We start from the raw sequence: 24,961 nt of genomic DNA, 5'->3' as shown, positions 1-24,961 counted from the left end.
TGAAAATTGTGGCTTTGATGCGACTTGCTGTGCACGTTGTACATTTTTTTCAAAGATATTGAAGAACTGAACAAGAAGTGGTGTTTGAATATCGATATCACTGGAAATACATTATTCCTGTTCTTTCTGGTTTTCGCTGTGTGGTTCATGTGCGTTCCGGCCCTTAACAAAAATATTTCCGACAGTGCTTGAAGGCATCATTAGTTCCTCCTCCCTCCGGCGCGAGCTGACGCGGCTGCGCGGTGTGGCGTTGCTCTTGCTGCTGGAAAGTTTGTATCACTCTTTATATTTTGGCGAAGATATCGCTCGATAATGTCGCATCACGCGGAAGACGGACTTTTTCGGAAATTGTGCTGGTGACAGGGAGAAGGAGCAGAGCGGACATGGCCGTTGCAATCGCTCATCACCACCCAGCTGCCGTGCCGTGGGTCTGGGGTCAGTTTGTACCGAAGCTGAATGGAGTGTCTGCCGTTGGACACTGCGTACTGGCCTAACCATCACCAGTAATAACAACCCCACAGGAGAGACTGTTTAACATGATGCTCCTACTTTAACAAAAGGATAATTCTCATATCTGGATTGGATTTACCCGTCACCACCATCACCATGTCTGACCAGAACTACTATTGGACCGTGTTGCCGAGCTACAAAACTAGTTTTGTGACTGGGGCCATGATGAAAAGATCAAAAAGGTAACGACGACGCAGCCGCTTTTAATGATAGACTCTCTGAATGTGCAGACAAAAGCGACAAGGTCTTGATCAAAGTGCCGCACAGCGAAAACGTCTGCTCGGCCTGTAGTTGTCATCAGCTCCCCGCTGAGCTGTGCCATTCACTGTCTGACAAACAGCAATTTGTTGAACGTTTATGCTGAGCTATTTGATTCACGGCACGTAAACGCAACCCCCACCGCGTTTGGTAACATTATCAGCGTACAGCTCAGGCTGATCATGCCATTGTGATAGCCCACAGTACGTTACTGTATGTGTCGGTTACATCCGCCCTAGTTTTTGTTTCCGAGAGAGAAACGTGGCCATTGTAGAGTGTTGTGTATGTGGGCAGACTGCATTGTCTGCTACCAGCTGTCGCATACAGCGACACAGAGTCCCGGCGCTGATCGATACACTGATGTGGTTAGTGGGGCTGTTGTGCAGTAGATGTGCTTTTATCTGTGAGATAAATTTAATCAGCTCTCCCACAGTAGAGCAGTAAAAATTGCCTTTCATGCCCTCAATGTTTCTTTGGCAATCTCTTCAGAGTTCATTGTGATCTTATCTTATTTATGGCATTTTATTCCCTCTGTAAACCCAATATTCCTAAAGGGAAATGTTTTGTGATTCTGCTACAGTATGCATCTATTATAGCTGCTGTCAATGTCATAAACTGCAAGACCCATTGCTCATGAGGAGGTTCTGGGAAAAAACCTAATACTCATCTTTTAAATGTATGTAATATAGTTTTCCTAACTATTAACATGCTGCTAACGATATTCTGTGTATAAAACTAACCACTTTTTCCATGTAGCTTGGGAACATGCACCAGTCATGTCAGCCATTCAGCACAGCCTGACTTTGAATGGAGCTCAGTGAATAAATGCAGCCCTTCACCACCAGCAGACATGTGAAACATGCAGGCCTGCATCTCAGTGGCCTACATTCATCATGCTACATGGCTGCCTGCAATGTCCCTACAAACCACTATTGTTAGTGCCAAATATGAGTGGCCTTATCACTGCCAACTGATGATAAAGCTCTCTCGTGGTCATGGTGTGATACAGTGATGCTTTAATGACATTTTTTTGGTCCAGGCTCTTTAGTGTGAAAAGGGTGTCTATTTATTTTCTGATAAGAATAAAATGGTGTGCATTCACAGTGTTGTTCTGTAGTTGGTGTGCTGTTGAAGCCAAAGTCAAGCATTTATTGGCTCCCCCTTCTCTCTGTTGCTGTGCCGTCTCTGCCACTTTGACTCTTTTTTGGGTTGGGGGCCAAATACTGTGTGAATCTGCCTCAGCACCGACCCAGAAACGTCAGGCTCTGTTGTTGTCTCAGCCCCTCAATTATTTTAGGTCATTGCCAGAGAGAAAGAGAGATGGCTTCGACATCACCAGGATGAGGCAGAAGGCATGATGGGATTATTATTCCAGCTTTGTGGGGGATGCAAAAACACACTAAAAATGAGCCTGTATCATATTCTGAATGAAGACTTTAGCACAGAGAGTGAGCACGAGGCACCATATATGCACAAACATACAGGATAACAAAATAAAATTTTGCTATATATGTATATATATATATGTTATAAAATAACATTTTGAATTGAAAGTAACTGCATCATAATTACACCAGCATCTATGTGGGTGAGTCCTGCTCACAAAAATTCCACTTAGCAGTATCTGCCAGTTTTTAAACCAGTTTGTCAGTAAGCACTTCTATATGTAACTTTTCAAAGAAAAGGGTTTCCTTAAAGGAGCTCCAATCCTCCAATCCTTGACTGATTCTACATTCATCAAATAAGCTGCACAGTAACAATCTTATAAATATACCAAATTAGAACAAAACTGGATCTGTAAAGACGAACAGTGGTTGCAAGTTGAAGCTAAACATCAGGGCAGAAGGAAACCAAGCATTCAGCAACATTACACAAACAGACACAAATCACCCTCAAATCAAACAAAGAACAGTGTACATGACCTTTTAAAAGTTGGTGTGTTTGACAGAGCTGCTATATCTTTTAGAAAAAAGCTTGTATCTAAAGTTGCATCAACTGCTGAACTTCTGACTCTGTGCAACGGAAAAACAGTCTGGTCATTGATTTTCTCCCCGATAGATCAGTTTGTGTTGTGTATGTGAGGATAAAGATTGTGTTCATCCATGGTGATGGATCTTTTAATGGTATGGACAGTATGTAATGGCCTGCACAGTCCACTTGTTTCTCTGCATCGTTGTGTAACAGCCAGACAAGGCTGTTTTTATAGGATCAGGTGCTCCCAGCTGTACAAGTGCTGCTCTTTTCACACATTTCCCATATTCTCACATGAAAATACTTCCAGACACAGGAGACGTCATTGGATCATCATTGAAACTTGAGTGTAATACCTTTCACTCCTCATTTTTAAATGGATATTCATTTATTCTACGTTTTCCCATTATTTTGGTAACTCCTGTAGTCAGACGCACTTTTATTCCCTAAATATAAGAACATAAAAATGTGTCCTGTTTGACACATTAGCCAAATGTAATACACAGTACATACTTTCTGTGTGTGTTTGTATATTTACACATACGCATGTTTGTAGCTATGCCTGTATGTGTATGTATAAACATCATTACCAGTATTATTGCAGTTATCAGTGGTTTCCTTATCACTATTAACAACCCACATTCATAGGTTGACTGTGTTTTATTTTTCCTGCCTGTTTACTGCACTGATAACAGACTGTTAAGCAACATGTGCAGAGTGATATGTTTGTAATTGCATTGCATAAGCAAATGTTTTCTCTCTTCTTTTTGTTTTCCTCCTCTCGCAGTTCCCGTAACAACAAAAGAAGGAGTTTGGCGGTCGGGACCCCGTCGCCCACACTCTCACGACCGCTTTCACCTCTCCCACTTGCCACAGGTACTTGTGTGTTGTTTTTAGTTTGCGCGTCTGCTTCGGCTCAGTGTGTGACATTGTTTGGCAATTTGGTTACAGGCTCATTACATGTATTTTACACTGATGTGATCACATGGAAAGCAGACAAGCGGGTGAAGATGGAATGAAGAGATGAAGGGGTTCGTCTGCAGCAGGAGACCACTACATTAGCTTTTTTGTCTGGTCTATGTGCCTTCAGTCTTGTTTTTGTTGCTGTTTGTCACAAGACAAGCGCTGGTTTCCCAGTGGTGTGTTCATGTTTTTTCCACAGTATTGCGCATAAGACATACAATAGTTTTCCTCCTCATGATGGTATTTTTCATTTAGCTTCCTCTAGGCTACTAATTCCTGCTACATGGAGACTCATTCATTCATTCCCATTTTTTTTAAGTGAGTGGGTGGGGTAGTGCTTTGCCCTCAGGGGCGGGTATGAAAACCTATTAGTGACCCTTTCGAGAGTATGTGGTGTGCTGTGGTGTGATCAACAACAGGACTCCCTGCTGTCTGCTGAAACTGAGATTCTTTGATTAGACAGGGAAGAGGCCTAGTTAACGTCTGTGGAGTATTACTATAGTTTGATTGTCTCAGGTTGAAAAACCAGTCCCAAACTGAAAATGTAAAACAAGGGGAGAGCCAGTCGAATATACATATATAGATATACATACAATAGTTTATTTTCAAAGTTTGTAACTGTTTTTTTGTTTCTTCAGCTGGCAGCAGCCCTTCAGAAAGCCCCAGAAATGTCTCTGCCAGCACCTCTGCCAACTTCCAGTTTGCCCGCAGGTAAGGATGAACTCAAGTGCATTTTAGTATGGATTTGTTTGACAGCACTCAGACACATTACTACGGGAGTATTTTCTCTACCTAATACAAGAAATGCAGCGAAGATGCATCCCCCAAAAAACAGTGGATTAAATGCATATTTTAACTTTAGAGTAGTTTCATCTTTCTTCCTGTGAAGATGTCAACTGACAAGAGTGAAGAAAATAATCGACAATAGAAATATATTGCCATTCATGATTCATTCAGCAGTAGTACACCAGAACCTCCAGTTACAGATAGCCAAGCTGCTTCATCAGGGACTTTTTCCTGCCAAGGTTAATGTCCAACCAAGCCAAAACCAAACCAAAACTTAACCAGAGCATCAACATTTTCTACTTATTTTAAGCTAAATCCAAAACAAACTAAAAAATAACCTAAGAAACTTGGTTATGGAGGAATTTGAGTTGACTGAATAATGAACATGCCCTGGCTTGTTCCCTTTTGCCCCTGTAGTGGAAATGAGGCAACGGAGAAGCAAGTCCAACCAGCTGAAAGGCCCCAGGGCCACTGGCTGGACATGGGTCTTGGCATTTGTCAAGCCAATTAAGGCGGCAAGTCGGTGCACACACTCATTACTCAGGGCTGCTGTGATTATGGGGAAAATTTGCGAAGCTTGCCCTCTCATCACGCTCCTTGAAAACTGTGTATGGAGGCACTGGGATTTAGAGGAATTGGAGCTGTAACTAGCATCCTCGACCAGTAGCAGAACATAGTGTGTGGTCGACTTGCTAGTAAGGACATTTTTGGCAAAACGGCAACATGTAGGTTGATTCTGAAGGAGATGCTTAAAAATAGTGCCATAGACTTTATATATACATATGAGAAGTCTGAAGAATATGCTGCTTCTGTCTCACTGAATGTAGTCTAAATGTATATGCTGCTCATCTCAAACATCATGAGCTGTGACATTAGCATTTAATGTTGCAGTGCAGTATGGCATATTGCACCATAAGCTCGAGGACAGCGAGGGGATGCCTCCTGATAGAATTGCCTTGCACGAGCCTGCATGACTCATCTAAATTTATCGAGACTTTTTAAGCTGCCAGTGTGCAGACAGATGCTGTGACTGCACTTTTGAGAGCTCCACTGGGTTTATTTGTTATTCACATAAGCTGTATAGCCCTGCTGTTTGTGCAATTATTTTGTCATGTAAACATGACGCGCAATAGTTGGCCTTCACACAAAGGATAAATAAGTCTTTTTAATGCAAATGAAGGAATACCGTGATAAGGAACCATCTCAAGGGTGAGGTATAATCGTTTAGCTGCGGCTCCCTCTTCACCATTAAAAGTGCTTTTTTTTAACCTTGGGGTGTGTGGACTGCCAACACTCTGTCCCACGGTAGTTTTTTTTCCTTTTACATCCGTAACATTGACTCCAACATCGATGTAAAACCTTGTTTTTTTAATCTTAGCTTCTATCCTCTTAAGCCTTGCAGGATCTTGATACAACAACCTAGTATCAGTAGTAAGACGTCTAATAACATATAAGGCTTTACAATCTGTACAACATATGACATCCTCTGTCCTTAGACCCTCGATTCTGTTAAGGAAAAACAGAGGGGGATCCCTCTCCCAGGACAGATAGATGGATATATGTTGTGTGTACAGAATAGACCAACATAATACAATTACAAACATGATGACACAATTATAAATAGATTGTAACATATATGAAGAATGGATCCGGAAGGACGTCGAGCAACTTCAGGTGTCGGCAAACAGATTCCTTTCCACCATGGATGAGAAAACACACAAGCCTAATTCACCTGACTAACCCTCAGATCTCAGTCACACTCGGAGCAGCACCATCCCATTTCACTGTGTCAATCCTGATATAGCTACATGTCCCCAAGAGCTGCTTCGTGTGAGAAAACATTTGACCATCCTTGTTGTCACAGATTGAATCAGTGAGGGAAATTGTGCCACGTCCCCCGAGTGCCATATTGGATGGAAAAGTAGGGGGACAATGGAGATGGAGGCACTATTACAAGTGGAAACTTCACACATACAGTTAGAGGTTTTCTGTTTGTAGTAGCGGTCTGGGTGGGTGTTTCATGGTGTATGTGTAGGCGCTGTTGAGTATTTTGTTTATGTTTGTGTATAATGAGTCACGAGCTAAGTATCTGTGGTTCTCAGTGCTGCAGTATGATGGCAGCTTGGCAGGTGTTCAGCAGCAGCAGCAGCAGCAGACTGCCAGTGGCTGCGAGCTGTGATGGACTCTGACAGCCAGACTTACTCTGTCACCATCATTAAGCAGTGTTTATTTTCTTTCTCACTTTGTGTCTCCGCCTGACCCTCTTCCTCTCTCTTCTTCTCCATTTGTGTCTTCCTCTTTTTGCGTCGGTGTAGCCAACTTGCCCGCACTGAAAGGTAAGAAAATAACTGTTCTTATTTGCATTAACACAGTTTCAAGCATCAGATGTTCTCACTTTAAATATGCATGGGAAAGAAAGAGATCTGCAGATGCAAAAAGATGAAACTTTGAAGATTGGAGTGAGTCAACAGGATGTGTAGGTTTCATGTGTGATGGGGAGCCACCACAGAACAGTTGGTTACTGTTTTGTTTCTGCAGAGCGGATGGGCGAAGGTGGTCTGTGGCGTCAGTTCCCTCGTCTGGATACTGCACCAATGCACCCAGTTCATCAGTGTCTGTAAGCTGAGTCTCTTTCTTTGTTTATCTCAATGTCTCTGTCTTTATTTCCCTGCAATCATCAGTGCCAGCGAGGCCTGTCTCTTTTCTTTATCAGATGTTCAACCTCTTTCCAAACCACTGCCATGGGACCACTTAGCTCCTTGTGTTACTTATACTCACTGTGTCAATCAGTTTACGGGGCCACAGCGTCTTGTAAACTTGTGGTGTTGACTGACTGAACTGTAAATCCCATCAGATTACGCACAGTGTAGGACGTAAATCCACCTATAAATGTTTGTTGATTTACAGTAGAGCCCGTTAAAGAGTGAGCTCTTTTATAAAAGTGCTCTGCACCTGGAGCGTATTTTAGATGAGCTGTGAAAGTGTGCTTTATATACCAGAAAGACTGCAAGCATATTAAATATCTTAAGTAAAGTGATTCACATTCGGCGCATCATGTAAAAGTTTCAAGAGATACGTCACCCAGCATCTATCTTTGAATCTGGTGAAGAAACAAACGATTTTACAACAATTTTTTACACAGGGTGACAGTTTTATATTCAATTTCGAGTACCACTTCACGCTGACCTTGTGGCATCTGCAGAGCATTTAAACTCAACACTGTTACTGGACAGTCTGGTTGACCATACTGTCTGCAGCCAGTTGATTTATACAAAACAGCTGACTGGAGATGGATGTTGTATCCTTTTAATGACTCATAACAGGATACATCCGATGATGATGCATCTCTTCGTCATCAGCCTTTCATCACACTTTCCGTTGCAGACAGGAAATAGGAATGAATCCTCAGATGCCTTTCCCAGAGTTTTCCTGGAATGATTTATACAGTATAGATGTGATTAAACAGTTTTATACATGCATGACAGTTAAAGTAGACACCATTTTACTCCACATGGTGCCTGAATTCAACAATGCACTTTCTAGTGATTAAAAAAACTTGGTTGCAAAGTCTTAAGAGTTAGTATTTTACCATGTGACCATCCTTAATAAATGACTTCATACCAAAATGATTTGAGCCGTACACTGTGTAGCCCCATTTGACTGGGGGAAAGTACAGGAATAATGAATGTTATCACTAACATAACACAGCTCTTGTTGAAAATGCAGGCTCTCTTTTTCCCAGATGACATCACAAACGAGTAGGGACTGTACAGCACTTCACATTTCCTCACTCAGCTTTTCCTCTCCGAGCGCGTCGTGCTGCCCTGCTACAGCCATCAGCTATTTGCGGATGGCTTTCTGTGTGGATCATCTTGAGATTTTGTCGTGAAAGTCATCACTGAAACTGAAGTTGGCTGTAAAAACAATACCCAGCTCCTCTGTCACGGCTGTAATTTTGTATGGCCAACCACATGGCTTAGAGACGGTGAGGTCACCCCTCCCACACAATGCCCCTTTCAGGCTTGCTGTCAGTGAGGCCTTTATGCTTCTCTCGCTCGCTTCTGACACGTCTCTAGTTTCTTCCTCAAGGTATCTTTCTCTCCATATTTTTCTGTTGTTTCCTTGCTCCTTCGCTCTTTCTTTTTCTTCCCTGTTTGTTTTTCTCTCTGTTTTCCTTTCACTCCGTCTCTCTGTTAGGGTCTTCTCTCTCTTCCAGTCGGACAAGCCACTCTTCCCTTTGCTCTTCCTCCAGTGAAACACAAGATCCCAGCCAGATGGGAGCTCTCATAAATTCCAGGCTGCGTGTCACACATTTTGGCTCGGAAAGAGAAAACGAATGCATGCATGGCCAACACAACAGCCGTTCCTGCCTGCCTCGGGGCATGCTGCAGCGGGAAAGAAAAATCCCGCTTTAGGAGAGCAGAATGTTAAAGCTCACTGAGTCATCTTTTTCAAACTGGAAAGGGATTTATGATGTTTTACTTTACTGCAGCCATTCTCAGTATGTCCTTGTTAAGTCTTATATCTAATTCAGATCTATAATGGAACATGAAAGCCTTTAAGACGCTGAGTATTAACAGGATAATGATTGAATCTGAGAGAGCAGGGGCGTGAATCTCTTATTAGAGGAAGCCTTTTAACACAGGATCCTATATCCTCAAAGCAGCAGAAGCACAACCTCACCTGAATACAAATGTGCAAATTAAAGTAGACAAAAGTAGGAAATAAGTTTGAGTAGTCAGCCATTTATTGGTTTTTATTTCATATTAACAATATCCTCCAGCACTGACACACTGTTCTTTCCCACTTTCTACTTTTCTCGTTACATTTCCCTCCCAGTCTTCTTCTTCCCAGGAGTTATTGCACCAGTTGCCCTTCCAGCCCACGCAAGATGATCTCCACTTCCTGTTCAAACATTTCCGGAGCACGGAGAGTGTGGCGGACGAAGAGGGAGCCCACCCCTCGCCCCCTGTCAGGCTCCGTTCACGCAGTCTCAGGTAACTTGGAACTATACTGCGCAGATGTACGGACTGCTTGTTTTTGTCACACCAACATATATGTAACACTGCGCTCCGCTGGGAGAAGTGATAATCTCATGAAGATTAGTTTTGATTTGAAAGGGTAAAACCAAAGAGCCACACCTCTCCTGGCTGATGTTGTAGGTTACTGTTAAAATGAAGCTTAAAGAGGGCAAGTTTGGCAAGAAGATAATGTCATGAGGCCTAACACTGCTTACTTTATGAAACAAAATGATGTTGATGGTCACTGTTTTCCCACAATGCACTGCACAACAGAAATGGAGGAACTACTCACAGCTAGTAAAATTATAACTTTAGCCTCTCACTCAAGCTAGTGTGGCCAAAATGTAGCCAAGCCCTGCTGTGTTAGCTGGGCTAACATTTAAATTACTCATGTAATCCTATAGTTCAATAGGTAACTTTAGAGCTAACCCGTTGAACATCAGTGCCATGAGTGTGAATGAAGGGGGAACCATAGTTTCTTCTCTGCTATTCAACTTTTCCTGTTAGCTAACATTTACTTGTCATTTCTTTGGCCTAGCCAAGACAAGACGTATGTCCAACTATAACTGCAGTGTGATGCTGCGCTGCTTTTTCTCCACTGTGCTTGGAAAATTCTGCAGTGCTAAGTGAAGATGCTAGCTGTAGAGCTCCATATGAAGCCTACCACCTTCAGAAGCGTAAGGCATACAATGAGCAGTGGAGACAGACACCCTACCTCCTGTTTATTTTCCCTCTATTACACAGCTACTTACCTACTTACCCAAACATGGACTGCGTAAACAAAATGAACTGTTAGCAGTACTGCAACCACTGAAATGCATCAGCATGCTACTTGGTAGCAGAGCTGTAAGCAGACATGTAATCAAGTGATGTTACATTTGGTAAGATTGCTGCTCACCCTCAAACCAACAAAAGTAGGCCTAATGTTCCGTAACGTCGGTCATGTGTAATTTTAAATAATGAAATACTGGCTGGGAGGATGTGAGTATGGTGGGATAATTATTTTATGTGGTTCTCTGGGTTGGTTACTGGTTATCCTCTGGATTAGAACATAGCATTTCCTCATCATTTAGCCTTGCTGCTCTCATTAAACACTTAAACAAGCCCTCTAAGTAGCAATAGCGGTGGGGAGTTGTGAGGTTGCTGGAGACTTTTATTATGGGCTGTGGAGGGTGTTGGCAACGTCTTGATGTGGTTGGGTTTTTTTTTCTGTGACGAGTCTCTGCTCATGCCACATACTCAGAGAAGGCTCTAGATACTCTCTAGATGTGTCTACTGGTCTAAGTATGCAGAAGTGATTGTTTTCTTCTTAAAGGGAAGAGGTCACAGTCAACACTTGAGTGCATGAAGGTCTTTGTCATGTATAGATTTAAACATCTGAACACTTTCTAATTTAAAGTTGATGAGAAAATGTGACATGGTCTAGAATATAGTCAAAGTCAAAAGTTTGCCATGATGTCTGCTTGTTAACTTTCTAGTTTGGTTATAAACGTTTATACACAGCAAAGATTGTTATGCATCCAACAAAGAAGCGCTTTCTTTCCGATGGTTTGTCAATTTGAACATGAGATTCCACAAACCCTCTAACAATTTCATCAGAGGGAAAACTCCAGCAGGGTTTTGGTCAACTAAGCTGTTTATGTAATGCTATTAAAAACACATCTAAATAACTGTCCGTATTGACAATATGGAAATAGATAGATGACAAGAGTCTATGTTCTCTAAAATAGTTCCTGAGGGTGTGTAAAGCATTTCTTATTGCCCTCAAATAGTTCCCAAGGGGTTAACTGTTGCTATTGCCCTCAAATAAAACCACTGCTGTGCAACTGCAACTGTTGTGGTTACCCAGAAATAGTAAAGTGCATGTCACATGTTGATATTGTTATTTGTAGTATGTGATGTATAGGGGCACACAGGGTGGCTATGTTTAACATTTGTGATGACAGTACGTTGATTTGTAATGTGTCCGGACCGTTTTTAAAGGTGCCCTCTTGTAACTGAAGCCCTGTGCACACAACACATGTGGTCATGGATATTGCAGAGGAGAACCTGACCTGAATCACATCAGTGTAATTTTCAAACATGCTGTGTTTATGACCCGGGATGGCAGTAAACACTTTCAGCCACACATTTGCAATATACTCGTAAGAAATGTGTAGATTTTGTGTAGCTTTTAATGTTTAGTTTTTGAGAATCACATTGTTTTACAGCTTTGGTGTTTTCAGTGTTTGTCTGTTGATTTAAAAGAGCTTCTGTTATATGAGCCTCTCCCATCTATAACTCCTCCATCCCCTGATCAGTTTGCAAATTAGTTCTATTGTTTTTATGTGCCTCAAATTTAGCATCCATAAATGATTAACTTAACCTCTGCAAAAGTAGGATCTGTCTCTGATCTATTTTTCTGTTTTTCTCTTTTGCCTGGTTCTCCTCCAGCCCTGGACGGACCTGTGGAACATTTGACAATGAAATTGTCATGATGAATCATGTCTACAAAGAGCGCTTTCCGAAGGTATAGTCAGTGCTTTCTGGCCTTTTCTCTTGCTCTCTTTCTCTCTAATCTATATTTGCTAAACATCTTCAGTGGCGCTAATGCATCTCCATGTGAAAAGACGGTGTACAAAACGTGTGCATGAGCTTTTTTACACATGGAAACCAGGACAGGAGATTTTCGCCCCAGGCAAAGTCAAAATCTTAACTCACTCACCTGTGGGGACCAACTTTTAAAGAAATTGTTAAAACCATACTGCTGTCACCATTTTTAAATGAAGTCTTCCATCTTGGTTGTTTCCCAGGCGACAGCCCAGATGGAGGGTCAGCTGCTCGACATCATTGCAGAGTGTTCCCCAGGCACTGCTCTGCCCCTGGCTGATGGTGTGCTGGGATTCATTCAGCACCAGCTGTTGGAGCTCGCCAGAGACTGTCTGGACAAGTCCCAGAAAGGCCTGGTCACCTCCAGGTACTTTGTGGAGCTGCAGGAGAAACTGGAGAAGCTGCTGCACGAGGCGAGTGTTTCTCATCTTTCAAAAATGGGTTTCCATCTGAGTCTTGGAACAGTTTGTTCACTTTTTGGATTATTATTCAACCATACAACTGTTCAGCCAGTGTTTGTTCCTTCTAAGACATCATCAGTGAATCTGTGATTGTTGGTAGCTCAGACTGTCCTCTGGGACATTGCATGCTGTACTGTAGCTTCACTGGGAACATTGAATTAAAATAGCCTGTTTGATTGGTTCTTATTCAGTGCTGGTTCCAGTTCATTGGCCTGTAATTATGTTGTATTTTATATTATTACATTGATCTGTGCAGTCGTCAAGTGTTTGATTATATAAGGATTCATTACATAACCTTTCCAGCACATACTGCCAAAGAGATGACACCCACGAATGACTTTCTCTTTTTATTCACAAAGTTAGATAATTTAACATCAAGTTAATCATGTTTTTATAATGGTGCCACAGTTGGTACAGTCAATGCAGTTCTTTCTTGTGTTCATTCAGTCTCCTAGTAGCTTAGTTTATACAACAGTACAACAGGGATAGACATTATTTTGTCTATAATTTCCACTAAAGCCACATTTCTGTAATTATTCTTCCATCTTGCCACGAAAATTGTTTTTCCAGTTTAGGAAGAGTTTATTTTAAGCAAATGGTCCCTGCTGTCACATGTTAAAATGTTTGAATTTGTACCTGTGCCTGCTAGTTTGTCTGTGGAATTATAGTTGCTGATTCATAAAGCTGTTTTTCTCTACAAGTTTTGGAAGACTATATCTTTATAAAAACAAATCTTGTAACAGGTTTGACAGGGTAAGACACAGAGCCTGTTTCAAAATTGTTACAGCTAACCTGAACTCTGACTGACGTCACTCTTTCACCACCTCTGAAACACCGTCTCTGAACCTGCTGTTTGACCAAGGCAAGGCAATGTTAGACTAAGATATGGAGACAATGAGCGTTAATAAAAGTGCAAGTCGCAAGTGTTTTCTGTTATTTATAAATCTGCCAAGGCAGCGACCAGAAATGAGCATTGATGCAAGATGTTGAAATACCAGCCCTGATCCATTGAATCACCAACAGATAATGTAAGAAGATGAAATGGATGCTAAAAATAATGAGAGCCAGAACAAAGTGCAGACTGCCTCTGTGTATGAGCTGCGCTGCCTCATGGCTTGTGCCTATTGGATTAAGTCACAACAATAATCTGTCCTCTTTTTGTCCCTTCATGTTCAGGCATACGAGCGTTCAGAGAGCGAGGAGGTGACCATCATCACCAAACTGGTCAAGAAGATCCTCATCATCATCTCCAGGCCAGCCAGGCTGCTGGAGTGTCTGGTAAGACTCACTGGCAGACACAGTAGTGATCATAGGAGCAAGTGTGACACAAATATCAACGTGATGCTCGCCAGCTGAGAGCCTTGAACATAATATCTGTCCCTTCAAACGCAGACGTCACAGGTGACTCGCATGCATTGATGATATGGTGTAGTAATGATAGTTTTAGCTGAAATAATAACACAGCTGCATGTTGGAATAAGCCTACAGCGAGTTTACCTTGCCGGGCAGGATGATGTTTTGAGTTGTTGTTGTAATAAGCCATTTAATATTGACAGTAGGTGTGTAGCTGGTAATTCAAGTCCTAAAATTAGCCCAGATATTCGTCCCATCAAGGAGAAACAAGCTGGAGTCACTTTTTCAACCTTCTTTCTTACCAACTCTGTCATTACATTGTAATTGTGTTTCCTGTTTTTTTTCCTGGTCTGTTGTGTTCAGCTTTTCTGTCGGGGGGACTGTGTGTAACACTTTTCCTGTCTTTTTGTAGTGAGTGCTTTCTTTCGCGCTACACAAGCCAAGGCCATCTAAATTAAATATAAAATGTGATGAAACCACAACACGTCTTTCCTTCCTTTTCTCCAGGAGTTTGATCCAGAGGAGTTTTACCAGCGTTTGGAGGTTGCAGAGGGTCAAGCCAAGGTGGGCCAGGGCATCAAGACTGACATTCCCAAATACATCATCAGCCAGCTCGGCCTCACCAGGGATCCCTTGGAAGGTGCATGATTTATTCTTGATTTAAGTATTTTGTCTGATAAACTGTCTATTTAGGACTACTAAATTTTAGAATACTTTGTTTGTGATTAATTGTACTGTATTTTTGGACTGGGTGTGCACAACATGGACATTATTATTCTCTCCATCGATATGTTACAATATTTACTTTAAGTATTAAACTATTCCAAATGCCATGGTAAGGATTTAATATTGTGAGTCAAATGTTCACTATTTTACCAGAATAAAATCATATATTTCTCTCGATATGAAAACTTGAGTGAAAATGAGGCACATCCTTATGTGTGTGGTCATTCATTTCAACTTACTGCTACTTGCACAGTACTGTCTTTGTACTTGTTTTTGTGTTTTTATTGTATCTGTATTATCTGTATTTCCCTAGTCTTAGTTCCTTCCTTAGTGTTGCTGAATCCTTCATTGTTCAATCAAACAGGTTGTGTCTTTGGTCTATTTGATGAAAACATTAAAAATACTCCCTCTACAGAACTACATGTTAATATTGTTTCCACAGTGATATTCAGCAGAGTAGGGCCTGATTGGAAAACCCTTAATTAGTTAACAGAACTGAGATCATAAACTAATCATGTGAAAAAGAAAACAAAAAACGTTAACAGATGTGCTTTGGATACAGCGACATTAATTTTGTTTAGCATCATTAGTCAGTTAGTATCATTGTAAACAGTCAAATAAGCATTGTCACTCAATGTCCTCCCCTGGTGATCATTTAAGCTGAATGGAGTTTGATCTGCGTGTCTGCTGCTGTTACAGAGATGGTCCATCTGGAGCAGACGAGTCCGAGTCACAGAGCGGCCAGCAGAGACTCTGATGACACTGGAGAGACAACACTGATACAGGTATAAGCTTACATTAAACCGTTATAAACTGTCTGTAATGTGACTCTCAGTGTGGCAGAATAAACAGTGGTGGGTGAAGTAATGTTAAAGGCAGTTGTACTGAAGAAATATAAAATAAAGTAGAACTAAACAACACTGAAGGGGTTGCTTGGATAGAGACAGTTAAAGTGGTGAACAGAGTTTTTGTTAATACAGGCAGACGAAACATCTTCACATTATCCCGATGAAGTAATGCAGCAGCTAAGTTCCTGTTATTTTCCTTGTCTTTTTTTTGCATGTATGCGATTCAGAGCCGAGCAGCCTGCACCCCTCCTCGTAGGAAACCACTGGAGAGTGACTTTGAGACCATCAAGCTCATTAGCAATGGCGCCTATGGGTGAGTAAGACAGACTTCTTTGTTTGCGTTCGACTGACTCAGTCTCTTTGTGGACACCACAGAGAGCCCAATAAAAGCGGAAAAGAAACTAAAATGAGGATGTGCTCTTGCAGTATTTTTGTGTTTACACTTAGAATTTGTCTGGGCAATTTCATTTCAAGTCTGAGCTGATGTTCACTAGTAAGTGATGTGTATGTTTCCTCATCTTTTCCCCTCCTTCTTTTCCCTGTAAAATCTCTCAATTTATCTCCCTCCCTACCTGTCATTCCCTTATAAACCCTCCTATCCCTGTTTGTCCTGTAATTTTCCTTCTTTCTCTTCTTTTTGCCCTCTTCCCTCCCTTCTCCTGCCACGCAGGGCTGTATTTCTGGTGCGCCACAAGGAGACCCGTCAACGTTTTGCCATGAAGAAGATCAACCGGCAGAACCTGATCCTTAGGAACCAAATCCAGCAGGTGTTTGTGGAGCGAGACATCCTCACCTTTGCTGAAAACCCATTTGTTGTTTCTATGTTCTGCTCTTTTGAGACGCGGAGGCACCTCTGCATGGTCATGGAGTATGTGGAAGGTAAGGTTGGTTGCAATTGTCCATGCATACATATTAAGGTGATCTTTTTTTTAGGTTTATTTGCTAGGAATATGGCACACAAAGTTCTTGTTTAATCTAATTTTCTATGTAGCCTTTTTATGCCCGCCCACTGACACATTGTCACAGGCGTTCAGAAAGCCTAAACAAAGCATCCGACTGTCTTTGTACTTGAAGGTGGAGATTGTGCCAACCTGTTGAAGAACATTGGTCCTCTCCCCGTGGACATGACGCGGCTGTATTTTGCAGAGACTGTCCTGGCTTTAGAGTACCTTCACAACTACGGAATTGTACACAGAGACCTTAAACCTGACAAGTGGGTCCACATTTCACTTTTTTTTTCTATCTCTGCTTTCAGGCAGCACCTAATTACTTTAAAGCTTTCATCATTTTCAGACTTGCCGTCGTCTTTAAAAGACTGGCAATCTTTTTGAAGCTGGAGCAGAATTCTCTGAAACGTTCAGCCTTTGAAGTGTTTTACTGAACCTGAGATCTATGTTTTGGGGTTAGCGTTTGATGTACCATGAAACATTTCTGTGTTTCCTTCTTCTGTAGTTTGTTAATCACCTCCATGGGACACATTAAGCTGACGGACTTTGGGCTGTCGAAGATCGGTCTAATGAACATGACCACCAACTTGTATGAAGGACACATTGAGAAGGATACCAGGGAGTTCATCGACAAACAGGTTTGTCTCCTCCCATCTCGTCTTCTCTTCATCTCGTCTGTTGTGTTTATGACCTTCGCTAACATCCATCTTTGCGCTCCTCGTCTGTTTTTCCTCTGCAGGTGTGTGGCACTCCAGAGTACATTGCTCCAGAGGTGATCCTGAGGCAGGGCTATGGGAAGCCAGTAGACTGGTGGGCTATGGGCATCATCCTTTATGAGTTCTTAGTGGGCTGTGTGCCTTTCTTTGGAGACACACCAGAACAGCTCTTTGGTCAGGTGGTCAACGGTAAGAGATCCGTTAGTTCAGTTAGTCATCACATGCAACTTTTCTACACATAAATACAGGTTTCATTTTGGGTTATTGTTCATCACCTCAAGTTTGTGCAATGTGCTTCTTTGTCCAGATGATATCATCTGGCCAGACGGGGAGGACGCTCTGCCAGCTGATGCCCAGGACCTTATCACCAGGCTACTGAGACAGAGCCCTCTGGAGCGTCTGGGAACAGGTCAGTAGCAGGCAGCGTGACTGATGATGACTGGGTGGACAAGGCCCTCTGGAGTATAGCCTGCCAGGTGTCAGGTTGCACAGCAGCACTGTGACCTTCTGCTGGCCAACAGATTTTTGGGGCCAGCCACGACACGGGAGATTTCATTAGGGAGAGATAGCCAGTACAAATCTGATGTGGGGAAATGTATTTTAAATTGCTCTTTCACCTTTTTAAAAAAACATCTCTGTACTTGTGCTTGCAGTTTGAGCCGTTTTTGTGGCTTTATTGGAGAGACATTGTCCAGCAAATGGAGACTTTTATGTTTACATCAAAGGGTTTATAAACAACATTTGGACTGAGGCAGAGCCGTTGCACACAAGACTTAATTGGTAAAATTGTTGTTTATAGATGGACAGAGATAAAGAGGCTGTGATGACTGGTGAAAGCTGCAGAAACTATTGACTTGAGTATGTTAAAGCTCATGAGAGGAAAGTGATCTCGTCAATCTACAAGATGTTCTCACAACAAAGGGAGATATTAGAGTATCAAGGGAGACACTATTCACAAATTGGCTGAGGAGTAGCTGTAAACCTGGCCCAAGATGGGCACATATGCAAGCCAAACCTGTTTCAAACCTCTGATTTAGTTATTTATTTTTCTCCAGGTGGAACCACTGAGGTGAAGATGCACATGTTCTTCCTGGGTCTGGACTGGAACGGCCTCCTGAGGCAGAAAGCTGAATTCATACCTCAATTAGAGACTGAGGAGGACACCAGTTACTTTGACAGTATGTAGCAGATCAGCTAGATTTATGGACAGATACACACACACACCTTTCATGGTCTAGCATGAACTCACCTAACTGCACGCACACAGACAAACTTAGACACACCTTAGACACATGAGGACACACTGCTATAGAACAGGCTGTCAGGATGTTGATGTTTTTGGGGGGCAGAGACCTGATTTTACAGTAATGCCTGGTGGTAGTTTAATTTAGGATAAAAACAGTGTCTTCACTTTGTCATGATTTAATGCACTGACATTTCCTACAGCCCGATCAGAGCGTTACTGTCACCTGGGCTCAGATGACGATGATGAAACCAACGATGATGAATCATCTCTGGAGCTCCGACAGTTTTCCTCTGTGGCCCATCGCTTCAGCAAGGTTACTGCTCTGCTTATCACCTATAGTATATTTCATGCTATTAAAAGATATATCTAACGTTATAATAAAACATTGGTGTGAACTGAATTAAACATCGACGTAACCCATTCTTTTCTTAAACTCCAGGTGTACAGCAGCACAGAGCACCTGTCCACCTCCACACCGTCTAACCAGAGCCTGTCGTCATCAGAGCGAAGCCACAGCGAGGAGAAGGAGGAGCGATGGGAGGGCAGGGGAGTCCTCTCCCCTGGCGAAGGACACAAACACTTGGCTAGTGGAGACAGGAGGGCAGATGGACACAGGGGGAGGTGAGAGAGTGATGTCCTTATTATGAGAGGAAGAAAATGACAGCCAGCCCTCGTTCTCGCCTTGTTAGCCATAAATGTTGAGATGGAAGTGTAATATTCTCTCTCATTAAATCTGAAGCATGTTATATTCAAAATCAGAGATATTGAAAATAGTCTTTTTGGAATAATTGGAATATAGTATATATAATAAGTCAACTACTGTTTGAGAAACATACCAGAGCTCATAAACCTGGATTTATGGATTTTTATTTTTATCCATAGTTGTTGTTTTCTCAGGGAAAACACTTTTGCTTACTTATAGTTCTTCATAAATATATGAATCACCCAAATTCTAAAAGAGATTCTTATCCCAGGTTTTACTGAAATCCTGCATGTTTACTGTGTTTTCCCTCGCAGTCTGCGTCCTCGTGCTTCGTCCAGTTCCTCCCAGTCAGAGCGCAGCGCCAGCCCACTGGTGATGAACAGCACCCAAAGCCTCGACATCATGCCTCGCTTCGCCATCTCTGCCGAGGAGGAAGGTAAGACAGACAATCACAGACCTGTGTACATTCTTTTGTGCCTTTATTTTATTTTAATTATGAAACACCACTACTGACACTCTGTGCCTCCTCATTCTAGACGGGATGGTTTCCAACCTGCGGCGCATACGGCTCCGGAGCAACAGCACAGGCACCAGGCCATCTTTCCGAAGAGGGGCATCCCGACGCATCGCCCACCAGCTGGAGACCCCAGAAAAACCCAGATCCCCAGCTGGCAAAGTCCCTAAGTCTGCCTCCGTCTCTGGCCTGTCCCTCATCATCACCCCAGGTAAGCAGGATGATAATAATGTCTAAGAAATCTAAACAAAATGTAACTATCTTTGTCACTTAACCTAGTTCCCATTGAAGCTTGTATAGATTCAGTTGCTTGCTCATATTCCAGCCATAATCATGTTTTTGTAGGCACGACTGTAATCTGTCTATATTTGCTAAGACTATTCATGTGTTTACAGTGCCCTCTACAGCCTGATGCTGTGTATCTTACACAATAAACACAAACTATAAATACTAACACTGTGGCCAAGATAAGAATAATGACACTTGACTTATTAAGATGTTTTCCAAAGAATACATTTTATCATTATTATTATGGTAGTTTGGTACAAGTAATTTTATCAAATACTGAATGGTGCAAAATGTAAGAAGTACATACACTCATCTGATGACCTTTCTAATTGCCTTCTCCTCCTGATCCAGATGACTCAGCAGGTCCTCCTACAAGCCCCAAATCGTCCTTGTCCCTGTCGTCCAACCCCTCGTCCAGAGACTCGTCCCCCAGCCGGGACCTCTCTGTCAGCATCAGCTGCCTCAGGCCTCCTGTGGTCATCCACAGCTCTGGGAAGAGGTTTGGCTTTGCGCTGCGAGCTATCAGAGTCTACATGGGAGACAGTGACGTCTACACTGTTCACCACATGGTCTGGGTATGTGTCCTCAGCTCAGGTGCACCTGGTGGTGTTAATCATGTATGAAATTTTCTGTATATTCAACGAATTGAGAGTGTAATTATAAAAGATACACATGGAGACGTAGAGACTCAGTCGCCTTATGTTAAATTTTTAAGTAAACCAAAAACATTCGTTATAATAGTTGCATAGATGAAACATTGTCAGTAATGGTAACAGCTGATTAGATGGTTGCTTGGCCAGTCATTTTGATGAGAGGTTGTGTTGTGTGTGTGTGTCCGCAGTGTGTTGAGGAAGGCAGCCCAGCACACGAGGCAGGACTGAGGGCTGGTGACCTCATCACTCACGTCAACGGGGAGTCGGTCCAGGGACTCGTCCACACTGAGGTGGTAGAGCTCCTGCTCAAGGTACGAGGATAACTTTTAGAATTTGTACTACTATTTTTCTGAACACACATTGTTTAATTTGAGGATCGCAGTGTTGATCTCTGTGTGTTTTAAGTACGGAGACTGAATGCCTTGTAAATAGGTGTTTTATATTACTGATCTGTTTTCAACAGAGTGGCAACAGGGTGACCCTGCAGACTACTGCACTGGAGAACACTTCCATCAAGGTGGGCCCTGCCAGAAAAGTGAGTTACAAGGCCAAGATGGCCCGACGCAGCAAGAAGAGCAAGAGGAAGGACGGACAGGACAGGTACATGGGGGGAGAATGAAATCATATCCGCAGCATTACTGTTTGACATTTGGAGCTCCTGTCTGAGGCTTATGATATGAATTACAATTGCATGGATTTTTTCTGGAAATTGTGTCTTTTTCTTTGGCCATTGTTTTGCCTGGCTCATTGAGAGAGAGTCATGGCACTCAATTAAGTATGGAAAAAGTTAAAGCAAAGAACAGTATTACAGACAAAACACACATCTGACACCTCTTTCCTCTTGCGCAGCCGACGACGTAGCATCTTGAAGAAGCTGTCTAAGCATACGCCTGTTCCGCCCATGCAGAGCAGTCGTAGCTTCTCTTCAGGCTTCCACCAGTCATCAAGCGACAGCCTCTCTGGCTCCCCCACGCAGAGTCTCTCTCCTGGGCCTTCTACACCTTGTCGCTCCCCGGCTCCTGACCACTCTGGAGGTGAGTGTGGATGTAACACTTGCATCCCAGAAAGGGAGCTCTCTTTGTCTCGGTTTTATGTTATGCCTTGTAAGAATATCTAGTAATGCTAAACTTTCTTTCTCCTTCTGTCAGATTCAAGTTCTTCTCCTTGCTCCAGCTCCCCCAACTCACCTGTACCACAGGCTCGTCCCAGTTCCCTACATGTCTTGGGTCGCTACAACAAAGCTGGCCGCTGCAAGTCCACCACCAGTATCCCTCCTTCTCCACTGGCCTGCATCCCACCTCCTCAGCCCCTCTCTCCCCAGTGCTCTCCATCCTGCCTCCCCAGTCATCCTAAGTCCCTGCAGGGTTTCCATGGCAAGACATTGTCCCCTCCGACTATCGCCCGCCATTCTGTGCGTCCCCGTAGTGCAGAACCGCCGCGCTCACCGCTCCTCAAGAGGGTCCAGTCAGCAGAGAAGCTGACAGGAGACAAGATGACGGGGGGGTACCATGGAGATAGGAAGGCCTACAGCACCCGCCGCCACACCATGGAGGTGCCTCTGTCTGAGGGGGAGGGGCTGGAGGACATGGAGGGGGACACCGGCACCGGGTTCGTCTGTGTCGGTGAGCACGGCCGTCAGGGGCTGTACATAGGAGGACAGAGAGGCCACCAGGACATGGCCGGAGGAGGCAGCGAGCACCACCGCACTACCGCCTCGCCACAACACCGCGGCGGCAACCACCACTCCAAAGAGGTGGTGGTGATGAGAAAGCTGGCTCTGTCGGAGCGAAGGGACTCCTTCAAGAAACAGGAGGCCGTGCAGGAAGTGAGCTTCGATGATTTGGAGGAGAGAGAGGCGACGCCGAGCCCTACGCTTCCTGTCACGCAGCCGAAGTCATTCAAGGCATCCTGGGTCAACTCGGCCCAGTCAGAATCTAGTGTGAAGCTGGAAGGAAGAGGATCACAGGGTACAACAACGCAGCAGAAAGCCAAGTCAAAAGACAAAGAAGGGTTTTAGTTTTGTCATTGTGCCAGGGACAGTGGGTCAATGAAGAGTCTCACTCAGGAGGAGACTGAAAAGTGAAGATAAGACCTGCTACTGTACTCACATTTGAAGGCCTTGCATGTGTGTCCAGAAAACTGTGACCAAGTCCCAAATCATCACAAGCAACTGCTTGAAGACGGAAGAGCAAATTAACATTGACGTTTCTCAGTAATATATGCATCCTGCAACACTGTTAACAGAATAATGACTGCCAAACTATGTTTACTTCCTAGTTGCTTGTTTTCTCTCTTGGTTCTTAAATCACTGTGGCACCTGTAACTGACGTATTTTGTAAATATTTTTTGTTTCAAATGAAGAAACTTATTTATGACTTTTATGTTTTTTTGGTTGCTGAAAATGCCTTGGATGCTTCAGCTGTTCATAGTTCAAGAATTGCACAAAAGAAAAGCCACGAGACAACTTCTCAGTGTGGTTTTGCAGTAGGTGCAGAAAAGGACAGGTTACATCAGTTGATATCGTACCATTTTTTTAATACCCAAATGCCTGTCCAGAACTGGGTGTTGTTTCGTGTTCAGATTGGGTCTTTGAAACAAACTTACAGTGTTTGTTCTGCAACATGTAATGTATTATAGAATTGCAGAGAATATTCTGTGCTGCCTCTCAGAAGAAATCTATCACACAGATTGTGGTGGTGACCGTTTGGACTCATCTATCGCGAACACAGGCCTTGTATAAACATTTTTAAAGGACAAAAATATAAACATCTCAATACTCGGAAGCCTAGCTGTGGTGCCAAAGCATGGTTTAACCATAGGAACCATTTAAAAAGAGGTACTGTAGTTGTACATAAGAAGCTTCATGCATGCATGGGCTCTACTTCCACTTGCTGTCTGTCCTGTTAAAACAAGTGTGAATGAGTGCTGACACTCCTCTAGCAGTGGTTTAAATCATAACCTGATCAACATACAGGCATGTAGATAAAGCTGTTGTCTCTGTCCTCTAATACCTTGTTGAATCAAGCCTCCGTCCAGCTCCTTACAAACCTAGTCTAGCTGAAGTTGTTTGCACAAGTTGTAGTAGCCGTATAACAGTTAGAGCACATTTATATTTCAGGACGATCTCTTACTCTGTGGGATTCAAAAACTGTACAGTGGATGCAACAAACAAATCTGGCTCCCTTGGCTGTTTTTTTTTTTTTTTTTTAATGTGTGTTATGAATGAATGTTTACATTTTAGTGCAAATATGTGTGTGGACTGGCCATGGTTTTTGTTAAATTATTGTGAAAAAACAAATGACAGGGAATTCAACCAGAGGCCCTGAGTGGATGAAGGAGTGAGTAGAGTGATTTTCCTTTTTGTATATTTTGATATGGAAACAGTCTTGTTGCAGTACTAATAACCTATGCTGTTGATGTATATTGTATAAACAATGGTGGACCTTTATAACAGCTGTCGGTGGTGTTTTTTGAAAGTGACCTTGTGAGAGTAGATGGACTCGGATACATTGTGTAATGTCACTTATGTGGCAGGGTCTTGATCTCACGTTGCGATCAAGCTCAAAGGATTGTGCATGCTTCACATCCCAGTATAATATTCCCACAATCTTGCAACATGTTTTTTAAGCTATTGGAAGTTATTAATCTTATCAATCAATCTCACCGATTTGAGCTTTAAAATGAGAGTTTTGTTGTTTATTCTTTATTTTCTATTTTTGTTCCCATCTTGAAGCTGTTTTTGTTTTGTTGTTTTCATTGAGGAACTATTTGGATCAGCAACCAAAAATGCTTCCAGTCTTATTTCAGATTTAATTTGTTACACAGAAGAACATTTTTGTCCTCTGTTCTTAGTTTTATGAAAGCACATATTTGTGTTTTGCAGACTTGGGGGGGGCTGTTAAATGTGGGAATTTATAATGGAAGTTTAGCACAGCCTTTAACAGTGGTCATAGATTGTCGGGGTTGAAATTAGAAGTTAGAAGTTTGTTCGTTGTACTTTGGAGAAAAAAAACTGTGTCCGTGTGGAATTTATCACTGAATTTCTGATGCAATATACATCTTTGTATGTTCTTAGGATTTGATCTTTTTATTTTGCACCAAACAGTCATAGTGTCTCTTGACCTTAGGTTGTTACTGTTTTTTTAAATCAAGAGTTCATTTTGTGGAGATCTCAGCAGCAGTTCACACCAGCGGCTAGGCATCCTACATCAAAATGAAGCATCATGACGACTCCTCTCATCCCTATTTTTGTGTTTGTGTGTGTGTGTGTGTGTGTGTGTGTGTGTGTGATGAACTCATGTCGTCATGCTGGTGCTCAACTGTCACACTCCATATTTTCCACACTTGTTTTGGTGTATTTGTGAGTTAAAAGTTGTTGCTCCCCATCTGACCCCTTGTCCTCAAATGA

General features: G+C 42.6%; 1 protein-coding gene across 1 annotated transcript; it reads left to right on the top strand.

Annotated features, from left to right (window-relative positions):
- The first annotated feature begins 595 nt into the window (after positions 1-595).
- On the top strand, positions 596-22,615 carry mast3a (microtubule associated serine/threonine kinase 3a). Its single transcript, XM_070919285.1, has 27 exons — positions 596-692; positions 3,527-3,615; positions 4,341-4,413; positions 6,804-6,824; positions 7,027-7,105; positions 9,328-9,485; positions 11,943-12,018; positions 12,302-12,511; positions 13,736-13,837; positions 14,420-14,552; positions 15,338-15,423; positions 15,714-15,799; positions 16,157-16,365; positions 16,561-16,699; positions 16,939-17,071; positions 17,173-17,338; positions 17,457-17,558; positions 18,205-18,327; positions 18,596-18,708; positions 18,835-19,016; positions 19,413-19,534; positions 19,635-19,823; positions 20,252-20,475; positions 20,742-20,864; positions 21,017-21,153; positions 21,403-21,587; positions 21,702-22,615. The coding sequence occupies exons 1-27, from the start codon at positions 607-609 to the stop codon at positions 22,568-22,570; spliced, it is 4,215 nt and encodes a 1,404-aa protein (XP_070775386.1). The 5' UTR covers positions 596-606; the 3' UTR covers positions 22,571-22,615.
- The last annotated feature ends 2,346 nt before the right edge of the window (positions 22,616-24,961 follow it).

This window comes from Enoplosus armatus, chromosome 14, assembly GCF_043641665.1.
Source record: "Enoplosus armatus isolate fEnoArm2 chromosome 14, fEnoArm2.hap1, whole genome shotgun sequence".
Lineage (NCBI taxonomy): Eukaryota > Metazoa > Chordata > Actinopteri > Centrarchiformes > Enoplosidae > Enoplosus > Enoplosus armatus.
Note: the sequence above shows the minus strand (reverse complement) of the source record. Positions and strands in the feature narration are given on the sequence as shown.